The 25,821-nt window shown below is 46.4% G+C and overlaps 1 protein-coding gene across 1 annotated transcript; it reads left to right on the top strand.

Annotated features, from left to right (window-relative positions):
• Window positions 1-2,932: 2,932 nt before the first annotated feature.
• Window positions 2,933-20,334, top strand: GABRE (gamma-aminobutyric acid type A receptor subunit epsilon). The gene is made up of 9 exons (XM_032620350.1): window positions 2,933-2,988; window positions 7,109-7,329; window positions 7,770-7,837; window positions 12,606-12,826; window positions 13,564-13,646; window positions 15,013-15,150; window positions 19,216-19,368; window positions 19,486-19,685; window positions 19,966-20,334. Exons 1-9 carry the CDS (start codon window positions 2,933-2,935, stop codon window positions 20,332-20,334), a joined length of 1,509 nt encoding a protein of 502 aa, XP_032476241.1.
• The last annotated feature ends 5,487 nt before the right edge of the window (window positions 20,335-25,821 follow it).

Here is a 25,821-nt window from a genome sequence, read left to right as displayed (position 1 = left end):
ATTCCATTGTATATATGTGCCACATCTTCTTTATCCATTCATCTGTTGATGGACACTTAGGTTGCTTCGGTGTCCTGGTTATTGTGAAGAGTGCTGCAATGAACACTGTGGTACATGACTCTTTTTGAATGATGGTTTTCTCTGGGTATATGCCCAGTAGTGGGATTGCTGGGATCTTCCTGAAGAACAGTTCTGACATGCAGTGCCCCTTTTCAAAACTCTTCTGTACCTTCCCCTTTGCCTACAAGATCAAGTGCAAGTTCTTGGCTTGGAATTTAAGGCCCAGCATTAGCCTATTCAGCCTCCCACTCCAGCTTTCTCTCCCACAAACTCCTCCTTATTCTCTATTAAGCACCACGCATTTCTGATTTCAACACCTTGGCTGGATCTCTGCTTGGAATGCCCATCTGTGAACCCCTGCCTGTAAGACCCATGTATGCCTGCAAGGTTCAAGTCCATATGAAGGGCAGGATCCTCCTACCTACACACAGCTTCCAGGACTGCCCAGTCAGTTGGAGGCCCATCTTCCTGGAAACTCCAGGGCAATCATGACTTCCTAACTTGCGCTAGTAATTTCTGAGAGAAATCCCCTCTCCTGTCTTGAAACACATGTGAGAGCCAAGAACTGCGTTCGAGGCCTTACTGTATATTCATCCATCACCAAGTCCAGGGCCTGGCATAGACAAGCACTTGGGAAGTACTCAGAGAACCACAACACAGTAAAAAAGCATTGCCTTTTGGAAGGCTCCAGAGTTTGCAAAGGTTCTTGCAGTCATCCAGTGGATGAGGTTTATAAGGAAGATGGCAAAGTGTGATTAACCTCAAGCCTTAAGAGAAAGCTGCCCTGGGGGGGTCATCTGATGAGGAAGCTGTAACCATCTGCCTCTTTTGGTGCCTGGATTCAGTCACTCATTCAGCAAATATAATTTGCCAGTCATTGGGCACTGCATTCAACCCAGGGGAATACAGGTAAATCAGACAAACCTCCATCTCCTGGAGCTCCAGTGTCAGTAGAGAAAAAGACATGCATCTAAGACAGTTCAAGTCCAAGGCTGGCTACAGTAAGTGAAGAATCGCCTCTCTCTGCAGCAGTCTGGTGCTGGGCAAAAAGGCAGATTTCTCTTTCTAGTAGGCTCAGGAATGCTCTGCATTTGCCTGTTCCCTGCTCTGTAGCATGTTTACCTAGGGCAAGAGTGGCTCCTAACTCGCAGGGCCCAGGGAAAAATAAAAATTCAGGGCCACTTGTTCAAAAATTATTAAGAATTTCAAGAAAGTAACAGCAAAGCATTAAACAAGGCATGGGGGCACCTCTGTGTGCAGGGCCATGTCAAGCTGAAAAGGCCACATGCCCATGGGGCTGGCCCTGCCACACAGCTGGGAAGCATATACACAGGAGGCCTGAATGTGTCCTGCAGTCTTTTCTTCTCTCTTGCACAGTCTGAACGGAGCCAGATCCCAGTGAACTCAGTGGCACTTAGACACACAGAGCTGCACACAGGCTGGTAACAAATTTTTGTTGAGTGCCCACTGTGTGCCCAAAACTCATCTTAAGTTTCAGGGATATGGTGAAAAATCCAGACAGACACATTGTTTGGTTTTGTTTTGTTTTCTTTTTTGTTACTGAGCTTGCCCCATAAACGAGCTCACAAAGAAATGCCCAAGAAAATCATCAGTTAGTGAGCAGTGTTGTGAATATGACAAAGCAGAGTGATGAGATGGGGGTGGGGTGATGGAGAGGGTGTATTAGATTAGCGTGGTACAGCAAAGCCTCTCCAGGGAGCTGTCCTGGGGGCTGGGATGCACACAGCCCGTTCTAGAGCAACAGGTGAGGATGCTGCTAGTGTTTGGCATCAGCTTGACAGGCAAATCTCTGCAATCCCTTCCCCTCTGAAGTGAATCATGAGGGTCTAGGCAAGAAAGATGAAGTCGAGGATGCTTGAGACTTGAGATGTCCCCCCTGAATGGGGCCACTGACCCCTGCACCCCACCTCCACCCCTAGTGCCGTCTCACTTCTGGCATCACCAGGAGACAGAAAGATATAGGCAGCCAATATTGGAAAGAGGATTTCCAAGGTCCCTCCACCTCAGGTGGTCCCTCTCACACCCAGGCCCCTGGACTGAACTGTGAGCCACATTGTGTCATTGTTTCCTTTGGGATCAGAGAAAGTCCTACCCTGAATGCCTTGGGCTGGTCCTCTGTTTGTGGGTCCTCCCCCACCCCTAAATACCTGGGGAAATGGCCTGTGTGGTAACTCAGATCAGAGCTTCCTGGGGAGACTCCCAAGTCTCTTTCTTTCCTCTGTGCCAAGGAAGATGCTAAGTTACTCAGCTTCCTTTGGATGCCAAAGGATGTGCTCTGAAGGACTGGAAGGTGTGTAGTGAGGATGGGGGAAATCTCAGAGGTCAGGGGACTTGGGAAAGTGATGAGATGCAACAGGTGGTGGGGGGAGCCAAGGGCTGGAAGCCACAGTCTGATCCCAGTGCGCACCAGCGGGCTGAGGGAGTCGCAACCCCCCCACCTTGCCCCTGCCAGGCCCAGTCTGCAGCCTCTCTCCCAGCCGCAGCGGTTCCCTGCCTGGGGCCCGCACACCGCAGGCTCGCCTCTTCCTCCCTCCCCCGCATCCCCCGCTCCTGGCTGTCTGGCAGCGCTGCGGTGGTGGCGGCGGGGGGCGGGGGGCCTTGGCGACAGGGCTCCTTCCTCCTCTCCCTCCTCCCCACACCCGCCGGAGCCTTCCCCTCCCTCCGCAGCAGCAAACACGTCGTCGGAGATTTCCATCGGGGCTTAGGGGGTGGGGCCAGGATGGGGGGCGTGGGGCGGGGCAAGTGGGAGGAGTGAAAGTTGGAGCCCAACAAAACCCTCCACACTGCGCTCAGTGCGGCCAGACCTTGCGCAGCGACCTCCGCACAGGTGGTCGCGCCGGTCCCCGCCACGATGTTGACCAAAGTTCTCCTGATCCTACTGGGCACGTTCATAATCCTTCCGTCGAGGTAAGTCTCCAACCCAGGACTCAGGATCCCTCCGAGCCCAGCTCCCTCTCTCCGGGAGCGAGGCCGGCTCCTGAGACGCCCGCACCCCGTGTTCCTCGAGCCCCGCGCCCACTCTGCCCCTGGCCCTCGCACGGTCTAGCCTGGTCCTACGTCCCCTCGACGCGCGCCGCAAGCCTCCGCACCGCTTCCCCTAGGACGAGCTCCCTGGGCCCCTGAAGGGGCTCCCAGGAAGGAAGACAGGACGCCTGTCACCTGGCCGCTCCTGTCCCCCCTCCCTCTACTCCTCGGGACTCCCGCTCTCCAAACCACCGCGGCGGCTGGGGAACGAGAGAGCACGTCCCTCCCTTTCTGAGCCTTTCGAGGGAAGAGGCGAGTGGCCAGGGCAGGCTTGCGCTTCTGGGGACTGGGGGGACTGGGGGACTTTGGGAAGGTGGCGCCCAGAAAGTCGTGCGGGCAGTGGGTGGAAACTGCGCTTAAAATGTTTGAGTGTTGACTAGTCTGTCCTCTCGTTCAAAAAAAAAATAAAAAAAAAAAAATATATATATATATATTTTTTTTTTTTTTCCTGAGCGCCTAGTGAGTACCAGGCACTGTGCCAGACAACTCTGACTTTACTTACTTCCCTTCCCACCACTCCTCTTGGTGCCAGTCCCAGGCAGGAGCCCTGGTTTAGTCTAAGAGTTCCCACCCCAGCTGTCCACCTCATCCCCCCTCTGCTGCCAGCTTCTCTCTTCCGCCCTTATCTCCCCAGACACCCTGCTGGGTCTTGCGCAGATGGGAGCCAGAGGCCAGAAATGGTAATCTCTTAGGTCTGTGGTTTGGGTCCTGCATTTCAATACCTCTCCGCTTTTCCAAAGACTAGCAGCAGGTTTCCCCTGAGCAGCCAGCTTCCCTCACACCTTTGCCAGGAAGGTTGTCCCTTGCATTTCTGGCTTTTGAGGGTGGAAGATGACTGCTTCATATTTTTGAGATGATTTCCCATTGGGCACAAACTGTCACAAGTTCCTAAGCTTCCTGATCTTTCCAGAATTCTAGAAGCCTCCATGTCACTGGACTTGTCTTGCTTTTCTGTTTTGGGGAGGGGGAGAGGGGAGATGGATTCTCTCCCCACCCCAAAATGCTTTAGCTCCTCAAGGGAGGGGCTGTGGGGCTCCATGCTGACTCATTGGTGCACTGGGGAGTGGAGGGGCTGGCCTCATCAGGGGGCTTGGTAAATATTTCTGAATGCGTGCTAGGAATTTCCAGTCATCCACATCACTCCAGATGTGAATTGGACTGGTTGGGAGAGATGACATGGTGACTGGTTAGGGCAAAAGAGGGGGTCTGTGGTGCAGAAGGAGGGAGAGGGAGCAGAGAGGAAAACAGCAGAGAAGAGGGGCCGTTGTGATGGAAACTAACCTTCCAGCCAGGGGGAAGGGCTGCAGTAACTGACGTTCAGACACTGTCAGCAGGGCAACCTGTGATGTCATTAAAGAGATGGGGAGGTGGCAGCGGGGTGTGCTGGCAAGGGCCACCTTGAACCACCTCCCTCTGGTCCAGGCTCAGCTTAAAATCACTTGTGTGACTTTGGGCACAGCCCCTCCCCCCATTTGGGCCTCAGTTTCTCTATCTGTAAGGCGAAAAAGAGGACTGATTTGGAAAAATACAATCCAGTGGCCCTTCTCATGGTCCCTTCCCTCTCCCTAGCTAGTTGACTGAGCATCCTTATGGGGGAGGGGTTGCAGAAATTCACCTCCATCTTAGATCATCACATCTAGAGGATTGTGGATGCCTGAAAAGCCCCCATGGAAAGATCCCACTAGTCCAGTGCATGAGTATTTTCACTTTTCTATTATTTCTAGCTTTGAAAGTGGGCTTAATGGCTAGCTGAGGAAAGGTATACATTGTCAGCAGCTCCTTAACCCCAAGGATCCCAGGATGAGGGTGTTTTTTGTTGTTGTTGTTGTTCATTTGAAATTTTTTTACTGACAAAAGCTATTTGTAGGATGACAGCAACCTCAAGACCCTCTGATCTCACTTTCATAGCAGACGTAGTCTGGGAGCAGAAAGGCTTTGGTGGTCTTAGGGCCTTTGCTTCTTTGTTTGCCTCTTGAACCTCGGGGTTTTGTTGTTGACTTTGGACTTCTGGGAGGGGTCATTGCAGGCTCTTGGGTGGTCTTGGCTAACAGTGCCAGTCCTGATCATGCCTTGCTCCCATTCAAGTCACTCATTTTGCAGGATGCCAGTTCCCTAGTTCTCCCTCCTCCCCTCCCACGGTGGCTGGCATGATCTACTCAGAGGACTGGGGGAAAAGCCTCAGGGAAAGAGGACATCTCTGGATATGATATTTGGAAATGGAAACTGCTTTTCCCAAGCCCAGTTCTTCCCTTGCCCACAGTGGGAATTAGCCACTTCAGACATAAGAAATGGCATAGACTTGGCACATCTGTATGCCAGTTAAGCAATTCTAAGAGCTTGAAATACTGCAGGAAAACGCATTTTGCTGCTCAAGTTGGCAGTTCCTTGGTCTGCAGTACAGAGACCATGCCCCCGTCTCCTGCCTTGTTAACCCCTTATTTGCAGAAGCAAGTTGTCCAATTGCCTTTGTAAAAATAAAATCATTTTGGAAGTGTAACAGAATATAAAAGTGTAAAAATCAGGAGTAGATTTTCACAAAGTAAACATGCCCATGTAACCAGCACCTAGACCAGGAAATAGAACATTGCCAGCCCACTCCCCCACCCCTCAAAAGCTTCACCACATTCCCCCTCCAAGTACACCCTTCTCCCCAAAGGAAAACACTCTCCTGCCTTCCAACATCACAGATTAATTTTGATGATGGCTTTTTAAAAAGCTTTTAATTATAAATTTTTTTCAAAGACATATAACAGTAGAGTGAATTTCCATGTACCCATCACCAGCCTCATTAATTATCAACTCATAGCCAGTCTTATTTTCTCTGTATCCCACCCACTCTCCATTTCCAGCTTAAATTCTTTTAAAGCAAATCTCAGACATCATATAATTTCATATGCAATTATTCTAGTATGTATTTCTAATCATAAGGACTTCAAAAACATAATAAAATACCACTATCACACCAGCATTTTTAGAATAACTTCTTCATGCTGAAGAAACTAACCAGTCAGTATTCAAATCTTCCTTTTTGTGTCATAAATATTTTTTTGTTGTGTTGTGTCTGTTTTGCTTTTTATGGTTTGCCTTTTAAAATCAGGATTCAAATAAGGTCCATATATTTGCAGATTTCAAAATACTTTTTATTGAATTAGAACATATATGCAGAAAAGTGCTCAGATCATAAGTGCACGGCTGATGAGTTGTCAGAAAATGATCACACTGGTATCAAGACACCCCCTGGTGCCCCCTTCCTCACTGCCTCCCAGCAAAGGTAGCATGGCCCTGATTTCTAACACCATCAGTGAGCTTCATACATTAGCAGATGGCTTTTTTAAGTTTTAAAAAAATTTTAGTTTAATTCTTTATATTATTTTTTGGCTGTGGTGCATGGTTGTGGCACTCAGGTTGGACTCCTGTTGACCATCTATTTCCTGAATGACAGTCTTTGTCTTTTCTCAGTGCTCAGAGCTTCCCCTACCCCCAGCCCCCAACTCCAATGCAATGGAGTATCCCAAAAGCAAAGAAATGCAGAATTTTCCCAATGTCCTAGCCCCCGCTGGGAGAGAGTGCTGTGGCTTTCCTGAGCATTCCTCAGCAATCCTGGCCCTCTGCCTGCCCATTTGCTCCCAGGTGTCACTAGTCAGGCAGACTAAGACCAAGGCTAGTAATGGCAGCTGATTGGCCAGAGCTCATACACCAATACCCTCTTGATTTTACGTTAAAAATTATTTTAAAATCTCAAACTTGCTTTTGTTATTGATTTTTTAAAAATAAAGTATGACCATAAAAAAAGGATAGCATGGGAAGTTCCCAGAGAGCAGCAGCTTTAGAAGAAATTAACAAGAATAATCTGTTACTGGCTCTTAATTTACTGTTACCAGTCATTCTTTAACTATGCCCTGGGTTGCAGGCTTATTTTGGTTTGCTTCCATCCCAAGAAGTACCAGCTGGGTCCCCTACAGAGCAGAGGACAGAGCTTCACTTGTTTGTTTTTATGTTCTAGGATTGAAGGACCTCATGTTGAATCAGAGAAGGGACCCTCTGCCAGTGATGATGATGTCTATGGCCCCAAACCCCAGGCTCCTGATAAGGAACTCCCCCCTGAAGAAATAAAGCCCACTGCTACTGATACCCATGACAGACTTGGCAAAATGCCAACAGCCACTGAAATCCTGGATGGTATCTTGAATAACTATGACTACAAACTGCGCCCTGGCATTGGCGGTGAGTAGCAGAACATAGTTCTCCCCCACCCCAGAGGGGAGGAGGATTGAGGGCCTAAGTGTGGAGAATGGGCCTGGGGTGTAGGTAATAGTGCCCTGCATGTGGGCAGGAACAACTTTTGCTGACCTGCCAGGTAAGAGATGTCAACTCTAGTCTCAGCAATGCCATTGACCTTGGTCTAGATTTTTCCCTTCTCTCACCCTCAGTTTGTCCAACTATAAAATGAGATGACTGGACTAGGTGATTGACCTTCGAGGTATGTTCAGCTCTTAACAGTCTATGAATTGGATCTTGCCATGAAAGAATAAAGAAAGAAATGGTATCGGATGTTGAAACCATGTAGTCCAACCCTTACCCCCTTTATTCCCCACTGACCACACCCTCCCCTGCCCCATGCTTCTGTTTAACACTTACCTCTGCCACTTCTGCTTACTTTACAGAGAGGCCCACTGTGGTCACTGTCGAGCTCTCTGTCAACACCCTTGGGCCTATCTCTATCCTGGACATGGTGAGTACTGAGCTTTGATTATAGTGGGGCTTTCACATACTTGTTTTTTCTGTGTGTCTGTAACAAGAGTTTTTTGGGGGAGAGATTTTAACCAACATGGACTTGAGAAGGAGGCTGAAAGGAACAAGTCCCTTGCTGCCTGAAGAGGACCTTCAGAATCCTGACTGTATCTTCCTGTCTTTCATTCAAAATAAAAATAATAAAGCAACTTTAAACAACACAATGGATTGCTCTTTTCTTCTGATAATGAATTTTTTTGGACTTAAGCCTGTAGTTACCAACTCTTCCTCTAGGAGTGTTTCTCTAATTTTGCCCTAGTTCCTTGTCTCCTTTTCTTTCTTTCCTTTTTTTTTTTTTTTTACATCTTTATTGGAGTATAACTGCTTTATAATGGTGTGTTAGTTTCTGCTTTATAACAAAGTGAATCAGTTATACATATACACATGTTCCCATATCTCCTTCCTCTTGCGTCTCCCTCCCTCCCACCCTCCCTATCCCATCCCTGGAGGTGGTCACAAAGCACCGAGCTGATCTCCCTGTGCTATGTCGCTGCTTCCCACTATTTTACATTTGATAGTGTATATATGTCCATGCCACTCTCTCGCTTTGTCACAGCTTACCCTTCCCCCTCCCCATATCCTCAAATCCATTCTCTAGTAACTGTCTTTATTCCCGTCTTGCCCCTAGGTTCTTCATGACGTTTTTTTCCCTTAAATTCCATATATATGTGTTAGCATACAGTATTTGTCTTTTTCTTTCTGTTGCTATCATCCCAGTGTCACTACTGTCCCCAGTTAGCCTCCATTATCTCCCACTTGATATATACAAAACACAAGGTCCCTGCCTACCCCCCAATCTACCTACTAACCTGGCCTCCTAATAGATGTGCCTCCTGCAGTCCTGACCCTGCTTAAAGCATGAAGTTCAACCCCACATTCTAGCAGTCAGGGCTCTCCATGGCTAGAGCCAACCCAGGGCTCTATTTTTATTTCTTTTCACCCTTTAGAGACCACATGCACTAGTCACACTAGCATACGGGTGTTCCCAGGCTATCTGGTACTTCTGAGCCTTTGTTCAAGCTGTTTCCACTTTGGGATGGCATTGTTCCAATTTTCTACCTTATCCTTCAACTTATATCACACTTGTTTACCTGACCTTCTCTACCTCACTGTACTGTAATTATGTACTCTGTCTGCCTTGCTCTGTCAACTATGGGTTTCTTGATGTCAGGGACCCAGTATATATTAGCTGAGCAAACGAATTATAAAAGATGTTCTGCAAATGTTACTTTCATCTGCGGAGCCTGATAATGAGGAAGGCTGTGGTAACCAACTCCATCACAGCCATAATCTTGACCTGGCTCAAGTCAGACACAGTTTTAGTATACACACTGGTACCCAAGAAGCACCATGTGAGTGGGTGAGCTCAGAGTCTAGGCTCTGAGATGGCACTTGCAAATAGACACTCAAAGGTAAGTAAACATTCATGGAAGATCAAGGTGTTTACATAGGCTGAGTGGAAGAGTGGGTTTTCCCACTGTGATGCTTTGTTTGGCTGCCTAGTTCTTGAGGCACAATGTACTTATATATGGCTATGCAAAAAAATTACCCTAAAACACAGTGTTTTAAAATGACAAGTAGTCATTAGGTCACAGCTCCTGTGGGTTAGGAATCCAGGCATGACTTAGCTGGGTCCTCTGTTTCAGGGTCTCACAAGGCTGCAGTTAAGGTGTCAGTTGGGGCTGGGGTCTCATCTGAAGACTCGACTAAGGGAGGATCCACTTCCAAGTTCTCACATGGTTGTTGGCAGGGTCCAGTTCTTCTCTGGCTGCTGTCTGTAGGCCTTCCACAGTCCTTGCCATGTGGGCCTCTCCATGTGGCAGGTGGCTTCCCTTAGAGTGAGCAAGAGCATGAGAAAAACTGCTGAAGATGGAAAAGCCATAAACTTTTGGGAAATAACAAGGAAGAAGAGAAACATGAGAGGAGACAGATCTTTTTGAGTTTCTGTTGACATTTTAAAGCTCTTTTTTTCCTCTTCCCTTGATGTCAGATTTACTGTTTTTGCTGTTATCAATGTGCTTACCACTAAGTGAGTATGAATTTAGCAATCAGTTTGATTAGAATTGTTGATAAACTAAGAAACGCTGGGTTCTGAGCCAGAGGTTGAGTTCTTCTGGTCCACCATCATGGCCACTGTTTACTGTTAATAGGAAAGGGACCTTTCAGATCATTGGTGGGGGGATGGAGAAAGTGGCCTAAAGAGTAGTAGAAAATCTGTGGCTACAATCTCCTTGCTGTTTGCGTAAGATATAATTTTGGGAAACCTATTTCTATCATCTGCAAGAGCCTGTGTGGCAGCAGAGCAGCAGCCCCACTCACAGTAGCTGAATACCCTATCCCTCTTTGCTCTATGCCTACTAATGTTGGCAACATTGGGCTCACCTGAAGTGATGATACCTGACAAGCCTGAGAGATACAGTTTAATAACCCAGCAGTCACCGAACCTGGCATGCAACACAGAGCTGGTCCAAAGAGGAGCCAACAATTTGATTTTCTTTGGCTGGTAACATAGTGCTATCGCCTGGGCCAAGTGCCTTTAGAACATTCCAAACACTTATGTGGTATTAAATTTCCCAGAGAAGTCTGGCCTTCTACATACTTCCAAATAGTTCTTTAAAGCTGTGGGAGGTCCCAGTCCTTGTACAGGCTACTTTTCTCTGGTGATTCTGTAGAGTCCAGTGCTTGGTGAGGAGGAGTTCCAACATCCTTCAGTCAATCAGAAGTTGTGTAGAGCTCAGAATTTGTCCTCAGGGAGAGAAAACAAGCCCCCTTGTCAAACTGGGGAAAAACTGAACTGTTAGTTATCAGTTGATGTGTAGTGAAGTTACAATTGGAATCTTGTTAAATAGAAATTAAATGCTCATTTGAAACACTCTAACAAAGAGCAGGAGCCAGGCGTGGATTGTAGAGGGGAAGGCTTCCTCTGGCTACCCAGAAGTTCTGTAGGCCAATTTGAAACTGCCAGCCACTTAGGACTGCAGAGCCACCCTGAAGGCCACTTGTGAAGGCTGGTGTGGCTGGGCAGGGCAGGGCTGGGGGCTCCCATGTGAATGGTAGCCAGGCTGCCAGCTTTGTTCTGTGTGATGCTCTGGACTCCTCGAGGGAACATTCTCGGCCTGGGGGTCTGGCTCCCTGCAATTTTGCAGTGGCTCTCACCACCTTTTGGCCTGATCAGCAAAGGCAAGCAGGGATTGTATTGACCCTCTGCATCCCCACCCTGAGGGCTCTACAGGCCTCCCAGGTTGTGGGTTTCCAGTTGGTGTTCATTGTTTGATGCAGGATAACTCAGGGGAAAGACCTAGGGGTCCTGCAGAGGAAAACTGGACCTTGATCCTAAAGGGATTCTTGGAGCAAGTGAAGTAAGCACTGGAGAGGAAGATGGGTGAAGGTCGTCCCAGGGCAAGGCCATGTTAACGGTGCTCTGAGCATCAGAACCAGTATGTTCCCATGAACTGTTTGACTTTGAACTTTGAGGCTCCTTTCTCTCTGAGCCTCAGTGTTGCTACCTCTAAAATAAAGGAGATTGGCCTAGCCCTCAAGGTTCTACCTTGGCATAGTTCTGGTACTTGCTGTTCCAGCAGCTTCCTTCAGTTCTATTACAGTCTGTTTTTTCTCTCTTCAATACCAGTGGTGAGATTTCTAGCTTCTCATGCTTCTTGCTATTAAAAATTCTTTTTGATGTTTAATAATTTATAGGCTAATGAGAATTGTAAGCTTCTTGAGAGTCCAATCATGAGAATTTTGTTCACATAGTATGTGTCTGGTACATAGAAAACTCTCAATACAATCCTCCCTCAGAATATGTTGCAGATTGGTTCTAGGACACCTCCCACCCTCCACAGATACCAAAATCTGAGGATGCTCAAGTCCCTTATATAAAATGGTGTAGTATTTACATATAACCTGTGCACATCCTCTTGTAAACTTTAAATCATCTCTAGATTACTTATGACACCAAATACAATGTAAATGCTATGTAAATAGTTGCGAGTGAGGGACAAATTCAAGTTTTGCTTTTTGGAACTTTCTGGAATTTTTGGGGGGATTTGAATCTGCAGATGTGGAACCCACAGATACAGAGGGCTGACTGTAAATGTTTTGGTTAAATACTACAATCCCTTAAAATTTCTTTAATTAGTTGCTACTCAAACCTCAGACTACCTCTCTCTGCATGTCTGTGAGTGGTAAAGTTTTATTAAATTGAATCCTTATCTTCAAAAAAAATAATTTATGGGCTATGCAATATCTAGAGACCAAATAATCATGGGTTAATTAACATCTGTGCTCCCCAAATAAAAGCTCAAAGGGGCAACTTCACTGTATGCAATCAAAAGTGTGTGTGTTTGTAAATGTTTGGAATGATTTTGACCTGAGATCTTTGATTTGCTATGGAAATATGGGGGCTGAGTGGGTGTTGGCCTGCTACAAGGGAGTAGTGACGTGATGAGCCCAGCCTGTACAATTAAGCCGCCATTACCTGTGTGTTTCTGGATTAAATGCATCTTCCCAGATTGTTGTTCATTCAGGAATGTTTTTTTCTTTTGGGAATACCTGGAAATAGAAAACATCCTACAGCCAAACTCATGCTGTTTTCCTCTGTGCAAACCTAAGTGGGTCCCTATCTACTTGATAGGCCCATCACAGGATGGCATGGGAATGTTCTTTGCCTGCATAGCCCCAAATGTGTGCTTTTCTATCCTTGCCACCAGGAATACACCATTGACATCACCTTCTACCAGACTTGGTATGATGAACGCCTTCGTTTCAATGGCAGCTTTGAAAGCTTTGTTCTGAATGGCAACTTGGTGAGCCTGTTATGGATCCCAGACACCTTTTTTAGGAATTCTAAGAGGACCCAAGAGCATTCGATCACCATGCCCAACCAGATGGTCCGCATCCACAAGGATGGCAAGGTGTTGTACACAATCAGGTATGTCAAGGCTCTGGAGTCTTGCCTCTTGAGACTCTTCTTCCCCTCCTGAGAATTTTTGCCAAAGAAACATGGGCAGAGGTTTCATCCTGAATGATACTTCTAAGGGCCCTTCCAGCTTTCCTAGACCATGAGCTCAATCCCCTCATGTGCTGACACACACACTAAGGCCTCAAAATAGAAAGATATTGCTTAAGACCACACACCAAGTTTGTAGCAGAGCTTGGACTGATATCTAGTTACTTGGCTCCAAGTCCAGAGCTCCCCCAACTAGAATGTAGCACGGTGACTGTGTTGTGTAGACAGTTCCACCCCAAGTGGGCACTGATGTAAAGACACGTCCACAGTGGTGGAATTGTCCAGGCGGAGCAGCAACACAGCAGTTGGAAAGATACCTAAGACCAGGCTGGATACTTGAATGCCTGGCTGGGAAAGGTTGTGTACAGGTGATAAGGTGGCAGGGAGGCAATAAAGGGTGGGAGAGTGTTGGCAGGTCCTTGAAGGTGGGATGGGAAAGAAGCAAAATTCCATCTAAGTTAGTCCATACGTTTCTCTGATGATGGAGACCCGAGTAGCCAGATATTTCCAAGCTGTTCTTCCTCTCTTTTTGTCTCTCCTTTGAGCTCTTTGTCTCAGCTCCCACCATTGCCACACATTGGTGGTGGTCCCCAGGCCCAAGCTGGGTGGCTACCTAAGTGTTCAGGGTCAGCCTAATGAGGCTCCTTTCTCCCTTCCAGGATGACCATTGATGCTGGCTGCTCACTCCACATGCTCAAATTTCCAATGGATTCTCACTCTTGCCCTCTGTCTTTCTCTAGCTGTGAGTACCTTCTTAGGTTTCTGGGGCCCCAGAGTCATCATGCTGGGCCCCTTCTTTTTCTTATCCTTTCCTTTTACATTTTTCTGCCTCTGCTTTTTCCCCTAAGATGGTGCCAAAGTTGTCCAGGGCCTCCCAATCCATCCTCATCTCCTTTCCGGCTAACAATACTGTGTTTCTTAACCTGGGCTTCACGTTGGGTTCATCCCTCTCCTGTCCACCCCACCTCAAATCAGTCACCAGCCTCTGAAGTGTATCTCAAGTATGTCTGCTTTCCATCTCCACTGTCACTACTACCTTGGTTTAGGTCTTTGTCATATTCCACTTGGACTTTGCAACATCTTCACTTTGAAGCTGAACATGTTCAAAACTAAATATATGGTCTCCACCGAACCTCTACCCCCAAGACAGATGTGTTGCTTCTGTGTTCCCATTTGTCTCATCGAAAGGCACCATCACCCACTCAGTTGTCCAAGCCAAGAACTTTGATGCTTCTTTCTCCTTCACCTCCCCATCTATTCAATCAACACATCCTGTTGGTGTTCCCTCCTGAATCTCTGTCGATCCTATTTCTCTGCATTCTCACTGCCACAGCTTCGAATCCTGCCTTCATTCATTTTATTGTGCACTGGTTACTGAACTGGCCTCCCATAACTGGTCTCCCTGACAACAGGCCATCCTCGTATAAGAACTAGAGTGACCTAGCTGAAGCATCATCTAGACTAGGTCACTTCTTAGTTTCAAATCCTTCCTGAACTCTCATCGATCAATTCCAAATTGCTTAGAATAGCCTTCAAGGCCCTTCATGAACTGGCCCGTGCTATCTACTCCTACATACCTCATCCATCCTCTGTGGGCTAGCCATCCTGAGCTTTTGACATTTCCATAATACATCAGGCATTTCCATCTTTCTGTGCATAGAACACCCTCCTCACCCCTTCAGCCTCATCCATACAGAGAATGTTTATATTGGACTTTTAAGACTTATTAGGAATGTCACCTACTCTCTGGAATCTTTTCTGGGTGTGTCCCCAACTGATCTTTCCCTTCTTTGTTTCCACACTCTCCCACGGGCGGGCGGAGGCTTCTCAGAGATATTCCAACAATTACAGATGTGTACTTACTGTCTTACTCAATAAAATGTGAGTGCTTGAGAGCAGGGCTCCTGCCTTGCTTGTTTCTGTATGTCCAGCACAGGGCATGGTACTGAGGAATGCTCAGTAAATGCACTTATTGGATGGACTTCAGCAATGAGGTAAGAGAGGTAAGGTCCCACAGCTGGTGAGGCCAGAGTCAGACACCATGCTGGTGGAGACCTCAGCTGGGCTTCCCAGTCTCACATGACTCTCCTTCCCATGTTGCCTTACAGTTTCATATCCTGAGAATGAGATCATCTACAAGTGGGAAAATTTCAAGCTTGAAATCAATGAAAGTAATTCCTGGAAGCTCTTCCAGTTTGATTTTATAGGAGTGAGCAACACGACTGAAACTATCACAACCGTAGCTGGTAAGTGTGCCTTTGAGCCAGGGCTAGGCAGCAGAGGCCCAGGAGGGTGGTAGGGATGACTGGAGGTGGCCATCCATTCATCCAAATGCTTATGTAATCATCCCATGAAAATACTGTAGAACATGGCTCCTGTTTTGTAAATGCTAAGCACTTACAACTGTTTGCAGAGGAAACTGAGACTTTGTAACTACATCTCAGTCTCATCTGCAAAGAAGTAAGTGCTTTGCCAAGCCCCGCAGAGGGTAGGTAAGTAGATTAAGTTTTATTGCTGTCAAAATTTGCAACTAGGTTTTTCATGCAGACCCTTCAGTTTCGAAGTCTTTGTTACAACTGACCTACTTGGATGACTTTGGGAAATGGAGGTCATGTGACTTCTCCATACTCAGAAGCAATCCAAGTGGTTCTAGTTGAGTGGGATGCAAAGCCCTTCCTAATGGGAGGTGGAGGCTTGAGTTGTGTCATCAGCTAGGTGAGGGCAGGGATAATATGGAGGAGGTTTCAGCAGCTACAGTGGCTGCTATATCAACATTTATTTTAAAGGAGCAGGTCTGATACGCACAGATTCCTGTGAAAGACTTCATGGTGGATTCAATGTGGACATGGTGATCACTGGTTTTCTGACCTTGTCCCTAACAAGGACTAAAGGGGAGGGTCCTGGGTCTCTTAAACTTTAGCTCCCAATTAGGTGTGAGTGTCTTTGCTTGTGTTCCTAGGTGATCTGAATGAGGAGCCAAGGGACCTCCCTAGCGTTGCTCCCAGAGCAGCCCTGGAAACCCTCTTCACACATACTGACCAAGTCAGGGCAGTGGCGGCACTGCCCTCATCGTTTCCAGAATACGGATGGAACCAGTCACCCAACCAGCCATTTGCCATGGGAAGCATCTTGCTTTGCTTCCATGTGGCTAGGCGGAAAATCTGCTTTTTCTTTACTTGTTGAATTGGTCACTGGGTGAGGGATAGCTCATGCTCATCCGGCTAGAGCTTTGCTTGCACAGCACTAGGCAGGGGCAGAGAGCTGCTTTACAAATGCTTTCCTTTTTCTCGGGGGCTCTGGGTAAACAATTTTACTACCTTTGACTTAGGACCCTTGCTCTTCTGCCAGCTAACCATTGGCATGCCTCTTGCCTTTCTGCACCTCAGTTTCCCCAGACAGGTTGGGGACCCATCATCAAAAAGCAGCAGAAGAGACAAGGCCCAGGGGCTTTCAAGTCACTAGTGGTTCCGTTTAGTAGATGGTTGTGCATTGTTTCAAAATGGTGCCCTAGTGACTACAAAGCCCCAGAGCCAGCATCATCACCAAAGCAATGACAATAGGTAAGCACCAGTCCTCCTTGGGAGAGAAGAGGGTTCTTGGGAGAAAGGAGAAGGGCTTTTTTCTCTTCTGCTAGAGATGAGTTGATCTTGAATCATAGTTTCTTCAGTATCATAGTTATCTTTGGGACTGGACCCAAACTCTTTCAGTCAGTCCCTGGGCAGTTCTCTCCATATGTACTCAGCCCCTAAGCGTTCAGAATGAAGTGGGAGCATGCTACTCTGGCCACCTTGGGCCTTCAACCAGAGAATCCCTGCTTTAGGAGGCATTCAGAGAGTCCAGCCTTGCCCCCACTGAGTGAGTCATCTTTCACTGTTGGCTGTTGAGCTTTTGATAGAATTTTACCCATGATTAGGATTTTGCTTTCTCGCAAGTGAGTTTCTTCCTTCTCTAGACAATTCTGTTCATCAGAAAAATCTCCCTGTTCATCTGAAATTGGAGTCTCTGGAACTTCCACCCATTAGACTTAGTTCTTTTTCCCTACAAATACTGAGCTTACAGTAAGTCCAGTGAGTCTTCCACCGGGTCAAGATAAAAGAACTAGTATTATGGTTCCAGCCCTGGGTCATATTCTTTTACAGACTATACAACCATAGTTCTTTTTTCTCCCCCTTGTTCTTCAAAGCTTTGGCTCCACTCATCCTTCTAGTCCCAGTCCTCTGGACACAGTCTTTTTGATTGTGTTCCTCTGACAGTGCAGTGACCAACTGTGGTCTGGCTAAAGCAGATAAGAGCAGAAAGCATCTCTAGCTTTTTTCCCCCTTTGGCTCCTTAGCCCCAGGTATCTTTTTTCCCTTACCCATGCTCCTCCATTCCTCAGAAATAAGAAAGTGTGTGTTAATATCCTTCACTTGGCCTTAAAGGACAAATTCCCATCTCTTGACAAGTAGAGAAGGTTCTTCTTTGCTGAAATAAATAAAATAAAAATAGAAAAAGCTGATAGGATAATAAATCTTGTTGTAACAAGAATATATAAACTCAGCAAAGTTTTGTGGGGAGTGGTTGTAGCTGAGTAGGGCTGTCTTAAATTGCAGTCAAGACCCCAGGACAAGGGAACTAGGATCTTGATAAATACATTCTGGCTATAGTAGGCAAGTGCGAGTGGTCCCTGCAGCAGCCCTGGAGGAGGAGTTCTATCCACAAAGCTACTATTCTGGACACAGGTATTCAACTGACCCCAGGCTACTTCCTTGCCTTTTTCCAGAAGATTCTGAGAAGTCTTGCCCCTTGAGTGTCAGTGCTGACAAGGTGAGTAGGAAAGGCTGCTCTTCTCATTCAGTCCCAACATACCCAGAATTGCTGGGCAGGTGATCTATTTTCTAAAATAGGAAGACACATGGACAGGTTAGTGTTCTAGTCTGCCTTACAAAGCTGTTGCCAGGAAGTAGCAAGAGTTGTTGAGCATCTGCTAGGTTCCGAGCTGTGCTGTGCATGGATGGGCAGGAGCGTAGCAACAGGGCTCAGATGAGCCCTGTCATGAAGGGGCTTAAAAACCCACCTAACTCAAGGCCAGGGAATTCTACAGCATCACAGAGGTGGAAAGTTGGAGCTTAGCTTCACTAAGGAGCCAGAATTTGAGCTATTATAAATCCAACATGATGTTGAGAGCAAAAAGGGATATTCTGGCCTCAGAAAAGACTCCAAAATCCCTGGAGTCATGCTGAGCATGCAGAGTGTTTGGGATGGGTGTGTCAGAGTATAAGGCAACATGAAATGTACAGTAGAAGATGCCAACTGTAGATATAGGTTGTCATCAGGTCCTGTAGGAGCCATCACTATCTAGGCTGAGAGCCAACATCAAGGACATGATACCCAATGAATGCGAAGACCTCAGTCTGCCTTGTGGATGTATACTCTGCAGACCTGACATCTAGAGGGCTGACTGAAATTTTCACTTTCAACTAATTCTTCTATTTTCTTGAAACACTCAATTTGGGTTAGGGTAATAGACTAAGAACAGGGAGTCCAGGGTTTGAATATTGGTATAAATATATGCATGATATCTCAGGGAATCTGAGTAAATGGGGGTTAGCTTAGAGTAGGGTGTACATGTAAGATGTCAGTTGGAGCCAGGTTGTGGTGAGCCTTTAGTGTCAGATTACAGAGTGTAGACTTGATTCTGTAGCTCCTGTGGAGCAGGAAACCATCAGAGGTTTGGGGTAGGCAAGTGATTTCTTTTGGCCATTGATGGAACAGTGCTAACTAAGGCATTTCACCAGCATATGAATGTATAGGAAGGAGACTGAATAGCTTCTGTGCTTCCCCCACCACAGATCACTTTTAGTTCATTTCCTGAGAGTATACATTGTAAGGGCCAGTAGTGCATGTATAAGGCAATGATTCTGCAGACTAGATATGGCACCTCAGTGGTTGTAAAGGCCTCAGTCAGCCATCTGGACATTAACTGTGTGGTTCTGATATCTAGAAGCCTCACTGATTTACTGCTTTCATTTGACTATTCTGTCCCCCACCCTGGTAAGACAGATGTGCGATGTGGGCCAGCAGACTGAGAAAGAAGTTATTAAGGTTCTAGCCCTGGCTTAGCTCTTAACTGACCACGGGTCTTGTTGTGAGTCTTCTCTCGGGCTTCTTCTGATCCTCCATGTGTGGCATTGGATTAATGTGCCTCTATCCTAGGACCGTGGTGGGCATCCCATGAGCTGAACAATAGGACCCTTAATATGCATGTCTTGCGTGTGGGAGACCCTCATGGCAATGCTGTAATGAAGTGATATTTTTAAAATATCTTCCAGGCGATTACATAGTCATGACGCTTTTCTTCAACGTGAGCAGGAGGTTTGGCTTTGTGGCCTTTCAAAACTATGTTCCTTCTTCTGTGACCACGATGATCTCCTGGATTTCCTTTTGGATCAAGAAAGACTGTGCTCCGGCCAGGACTTCTTTAGGTAAGTGGGTAAGGTGAGCATACACATGAGGCACAGAATTGCATTTTCAGGGGTCCTTTCCAAAGTGTAATATATAGAGCAGTAGCTCCGCCCACCTCCACTCCTGTGCTTTCACAGGGATCACTTCTGTACTCACCATGACCACTTTGGGCACCTTTTCCCGGAAGAATTTCCCACGTGTCTCCTATATCACAGCCTTGGATTTCTATATTGCGATCTGCTTCATCTTCTGCTTCTGTGCTCTGATGGAGTTTGCTGTGCTCAACTTCCTGACCTACAACCGGACAGCGTCCCGTGGTTCTCCGAAACTTCGCCATGTATGAGCTGGGTATGGGAGTGGTGGCAAGGCTTTGGAGTACGGAGGCATGCAAGTGAGGGCACTAGGACTCATGACACATGGGTGGCCAGCTCACCAAGTGATGGGGGTAACCTGGGGCTTTGGGGGGAGTTGAGTAAACTTTCTGATGTGATGGTGGGAATTCTGGGGGGCAAGAAACAGTGTGCCAAGGACGGAATCTCCAGGAAACCCTGAGGCAGCACCTAGGCTTGGTTCACCTTCCCTTGCCTTGTTCTGACTTCTTCCCTTGTTCCTTTCAGCCTCGTGCCCATGCACGTGACCCAACCCCTTCCCGTGTCCGTGTCATCGAGCATCCGGAAGCTTTTGTGTGCGACATTGAGGACCCCGAGGAGGAGGAGGAAAGTGAGGAAGAGGAGAGTGAGGAAGAGGAGGGCCCATCTTGCCCAGCCCGGCAGTCCGTCAGGCCAGGCAGCACCCCTCGCCCTGGTGGCTGTTGCAAGTGGTGCGAGAAGTACTGCTGCACAGTCCCCACTTGTGAGGGCAGCACCTGGCAGCAGGGCCGCCTCTTCATCCATGTCTACCGCCTTGATAACTACTCGCGAGTGATTTTCCCAGTCACCTTCTTTTTCTTCAATGTGCTCTACTGGCTTGTTTGCCTTAACCTGTAGGCACCAGCTAGTACCCTGTGGGGCAGCCTCCCCAGTTCCCCAGGAGGTCCCACAGCCTTTGCCTAGGGAGTTGGGGGAAAATAGCAGCAGCAGCAGCAGGAGCAAACTAGAGAGTGTCTTTCCTTCCCCCTTGCCCAAATAGAAGGCTGCAGGGAATTGGTCCTTGCTGGCCCTCTCCCCTACCTGGCCCATTCACTGAATCTCCTTAGCAGCCCATTTCAAGTAAAATGACACCCCTCTCTATTCCTCAAGGGGCATTTATGATGCTCAGGCTTCAAAATGTAGGCTCTCAGTGACCAGCTCCCTAAGATGGTGTCCATGTATGAGTGGATTAGCTATCTCCCAAAAGGGCTAATACCCACTGCCTTTTCCCAGAAACCCAGTACTGCCTTTGTGGTGCTCCAGGCCCAGCTCTGGCCTCAGCCTCAAAGTGCACAGACCAGCTACTTGCCTGTTCCTGACACCTCCTTAAGATGCTGGGCAGCAGTGTTAGCAGCAGGAGGGAATCCCCATCCTTAAGTCAGATTATTATATTCTTGATTCTGTCTCCCTGACCTCCCTTCCCCTGCAGATAGACGGACACTGACATTATCCCTTTAGGAGGAGGGGAGTCAGCAATTGAGGACAGTATCCCTCCCTCTGCTGCTGTGACATCTCCATCTCCCTTCCCCGCTGGCCTTCATTCCTCATCTGCAGTACCAATTCAATACCTTGCATCCAGTGGGTATCTATTTTCGTGTGTGATGATACTATGACCCCTGCTTTTTATGCCACCTTCTTCCTCCTCCTTGACCCTTGTGACTCTTTCTGTAACTTTCCCAGTGACTTTCCCAGCCCCGACCCAGGTGCTAGGCCATGGTGATTTCCCGGAGCCAAGAAACTAAGGGAACTCTGCTTTGTAGTGGGCATTACCCGCATTGATTGGTGCCCAGCTAAGGCACAGCATAGGAGTTCTGCCACTTCCTTGGCCCCTGGACCCATGAACCAGTCCACTCCTATCCCTGGGGCACTCTGACAATCACAATCAATCAATTGAATTCCCTTAAATTTGTATAGCACTTTACCTTTTGCAAAAGCACTTTTGACAAATTATTTCTATTTTGAGTCTCATAGCCCTGTGATATATTCAGGGAAGGATTCTTATCCCCATTTTGCAGATGAGAACCCTGACGCACAGATTTCTATGGGACTGTGGATCTCACTGGAAACTACCCAGGAGCCCACTGTCACCTTCTATACCACATGACAGGGCTAGGCAGCTCTTTTCACCGTGATTTGATTCTATAGTCTCTGCTGGCACCCCAGTGGCAGGGCCCAGAGTGGCAGCCTCTTTTCAGCATTGGCCTGCTCAATTCCTGGGCCTCAGGTGCTCAGACTGCCCCCTAAGATCCAACCTCTCCTGGCTCTGGTAACCCAGTGAGGTGAATTTGGACACGCCCCAATGCTTGTATATGCTGAATGAAATTTGTGTCTGTATTTTATTGGGGGGTGGGTAGGATGGGGATCCATCTGCTTTTTGTCACCATCAAGTGAGAAGGGGAAATATATCAATAAATATATCAGCAAAGCATAGAAGGTATGGCTGGTTTCTTGGGCATTCAAGTTTGCTCTCAGCTCAGGTTTTAAATCTTAACACAGTGACCCAAACATTTGTCTGTTACCCTCTCCCATTCATGACTCCCAGACCTACCATGCACACACCATGTCCCCTTCTCTCAGTGGAGAACTTAAGGGAAGAGAGTGACCAAGCGGGTGGCCCCCTTTTACTGATTCCCTTACTTACTCCTATGCCACTTCTCCCCTCCATGTCCCTTTTGCTTTGCCCATGATTCTAGCTTCATCTAGTCACCTAGAAGTTTCCTAAAGACCATCAAACTCAAAACACTCCCCACCACCACCATTTAAAGATGGGGATGCTGAGGCACAGAGCGGAGTGTCTATTATTACACAACCAGTCAGTAGTGGAGTGGGGCCAGACCCCAGAAATCCTAATACCCTGTCTTGGCTTAGAGCAAGCCTGGAGATCTTGGTTGATTACCCTTCAAACAAACTTTCTAAAGGTATATTGGGAAATGTTGGCCCTGGCATCCTTTGACACATCCAACTCTAAGGAAAGTCAGAAACAGCAGTAAGAACTAAGGAGGAGACAAAATGACATCTGAACAGCCAACAGTTTTGCCATAAAGTTCTTGAAATGATGCTCAAACACTTTCCCTGTAAGAAATCCACATGCCTCTACTGTGTATTTTCTAATGTCCTAACCCAGAGCACATTACAAGTAACAATTTAGAACAGGGAAAATATTTCCTCACGTTTACTTATATTAGATGCAGTGGGGGGAAAAGGAAGCCTGGCTCCTGAGCAGTGGAGACATGCAAATTCATGAGCACTCATATTTAAATGCATTTTGAAACAAAGAGTGCAAACCTGATTCCTTAATCACCCTACAGTAAAGCTAAAAACAAATAAAATTCCTACCATTTGTAAATTTTAAAAAGCTCATGTAAACAGTTCTTTAAAAATGAAGAAGTTAAAACCATAATTGGGTGCATAAATATCAAAAAATTAAATTAATGAAGAAAAAATGACATGTGTTTTAAAACTCATGGGATGCAGCCAACACCGCACTTGGAGAAAATTTCATGATTTAAGCATTTCAATTACTAAACATAATGGAAGATAAATGAGTTAAGTGTTGAAACCTAGAAATTGGAAAAAGGATAAAAGCATATTATACCTTAGAAAAGTTTTGGGGAAAGAGGAACTTAAAAATTAATTAGTGTCGGGAGAACTAGTTATTCATTTAAAAACAAACTGGGTCTCTCTCTCTCTCTACATCAAAATTACAGATGAAACAAACATCTTAAAACTTTTAAAGAAAATCATCAGACAATATGGGTGAATATGTTTATATTCTTGAGATGGGAAAGGCCTTTATAAACATGACATAAAACACCAGTTTGTCCATACTAAGAAATAATAACTAAAGGAAAAGCCAAAAAATGTATAGCAAAACACACTATCACTGGTTAGTTTTTCTGGGAAGCAATCTCTGAGACTGAGATTAGCGTGCAGGAGGTTGACTCGGGAGTGCTCTTAGGGTCAATGCAGCCACCATTAGGTCCTCAGCTGTACACATGGGAAGTTTTGGAGTTGGGATGGGCTTTCCAAATTGTCACAAATCAGGGCAAGGGAACTGGGCCTTTATACTCTTGCATTTATCAGTTATTGGATGTGAGCATGAACTTGGAAGGGACATGAACTTGGATGTGTCTGGAGAAGGACTCAGTTGAAGGCTGTGAGCCTCCAGCAATCTCAGCTGTTGGAGAAATGAAAGCTTCAGTCCCAAAGGGACACGGATGTGGAAGGTCTTGGTAGCACACCACAGTACCCACTATAGTTCATCCCTCACTTTGTTCAGGCTCATTTGCTTCAGATAAATAAAATCTGGAGAAATTTACCCATGGTTACATTGAGCTTCTTTTCCTGAGGAAAACTTACAAGATCAATGAAACACACTATAGCACCTGCCACTGCAGGTGGTCTTAGAAACTTAACTGATAATCATCATGTCTGTGTTACACTACCAATTCTGAATTTCCTCTCACTCTCAGCTAGTATCTCTCCTGATCTAGGTAGCTTACCTGGTCAAGTGACTATAAGCTTCGTCCTTGAAGGGTCTGAGATCTTGCTCTTCTCAAGCCATGGCTGGAGGACTTGTTCGTCATTTCTAAGGGGTACCTAAGTGGGTCACCTAGACATCAAACCTATTCTTGCCTGTCCCCACTGTATAGCAGTGCCCTTATCTCCTCCCAATTATTAGGGTCAATTTTCCCTGTCAGGATGGTTATTTGTGTTCTTTTGGCTGGTGCCAAAAGTGATCAGGCACCAGCCGTGGATTTAAATTTAATGGAACTCATTGTTGTCCTCTGGTAAAGGCACAATCTGGGAGCCAAGAACTCTAAACCTGCAGGACCCAGAATTATTAGGATGGGAAGTACAGATTACCCCGGTGGATCTCTGGGAGTGATGATAAGCAAGACAACTCCTATTCCTACTCCTTAGTTCTCAAACCTATATATCCTCCTTTATAATGGTCATTGATTTAGGATGTATAATGCTTCCTGGTGGGTAACACCCCATCCTCTCAGGGTATCATCTCCAAGCTGACTCTTCAGTTGTGCCTTCAACACACCATTTCATCATTCTATCTGGCCAGCACCTTCTCAGTGGAGTGATATATAATAGAATCCCAGGCATGTGCCCAATGTTGGACTCCTTTGGCCAGAAAGTGGATCTATGGGTCCATATCAAGTTATATAAAATCCTGTCCCAGTAGATCAAACACTCTATGCTCCTGAATAGTGGAGCTGTCTGAGGTCCTCCAGGAAAGAAAGGCAAACCCATATCCATAATGTGTTGATTGCAATTGAGATGAATCATTGCCCTATGCAAGTCTGAAGAGGCTCAATGTAGTCAACTTGTCCCCAAGTCACTTGTTGATTTCCTCCAAGAATGGTGATATATCAGGACTCATCATTGGTCTCTGTTATGGGCAAAATCAATAGCTAAGTTAGCCTTAGTGAGTTGGTGACCATGCTGCTGTGCCTACATAAAACCTTAACCCTGCCATTATGGAAAGGTTGACAAACTAAGTAAATGAAAATCCAGGATATCCAGTTAAATTTGAATTTCAGACAAATAACAAATATATATTGGCATAAGTATGCTTTATTTGAGGTCACACTGTCTGTGGGCTGCTCCTAGCCTAGGACTGAACACTGCAGGGGTACTAGAGTATGCACACCTCTGCCAAATGCAGATGGACTCCTCCAACAAGCAGTCTTTGCACCAGAGCTCTGCTTAAGTCAGTGAGACTTAGTCAAACCTGCTTTGCAGTTCGAGGGTCTTCCTCCTATTTATCCTTGCTTCTCCCTCTCCTTTTGGGTGTCAGAACTTATTCCCATGTGAAGGTTTCCCAGCTTACTCCTGCTCCTTCCTTTATTTTTCACAAACATTTGCCCCAACAAATCTCTTGCTCTTCTAATTCCATCTTGGCATCTGCTTCTCAGACCACCTAAACTGACCCAGTTGATACCATGAAAAATACAAGAAAGTACACAGTAAGATGGGGTTCTGGGATCACCCACCACCTGGCTGGCAAGGAGCAACCCATCCTGAGTTTGGGGCACATATAGTATCTGAAACAATGTGACAGCCCAATTCCTGAAGATTTCACTGGTGGTTATCTCAGGAAACATCCAAATGGAGGGAACAATGTTGCTGATGATTGAAGCATATTTGAAGGTTATGGGGGAAACATTGTATATAAAGACCGTGGCATTGGCCAGTTATTACTAAATGTATTGATGCCCCACAGAGAGATAAGGAAAAACTGAGAATAGTTGATGATAGTTTTAATACCTTAAAGGGTAAGGATGAGAGTCAGAGGGCCTCTCTGGAAGCTTATAAAGAGAACATTATTGG

This window comes from Phocoena sinus, chromosome X (genome assembly GCF_008692025.1).
Source record: "Phocoena sinus isolate mPhoSin1 chromosome X, mPhoSin1.pri, whole genome shotgun sequence".
NCBI lineage: Eukaryota > Metazoa > Chordata > Mammalia > Artiodactyla > Phocoenidae > Phocoena > Phocoena sinus.
Note: the sequence above shows the minus strand (reverse complement) of the source record. Positions and strands in the feature narration are given on the sequence as shown.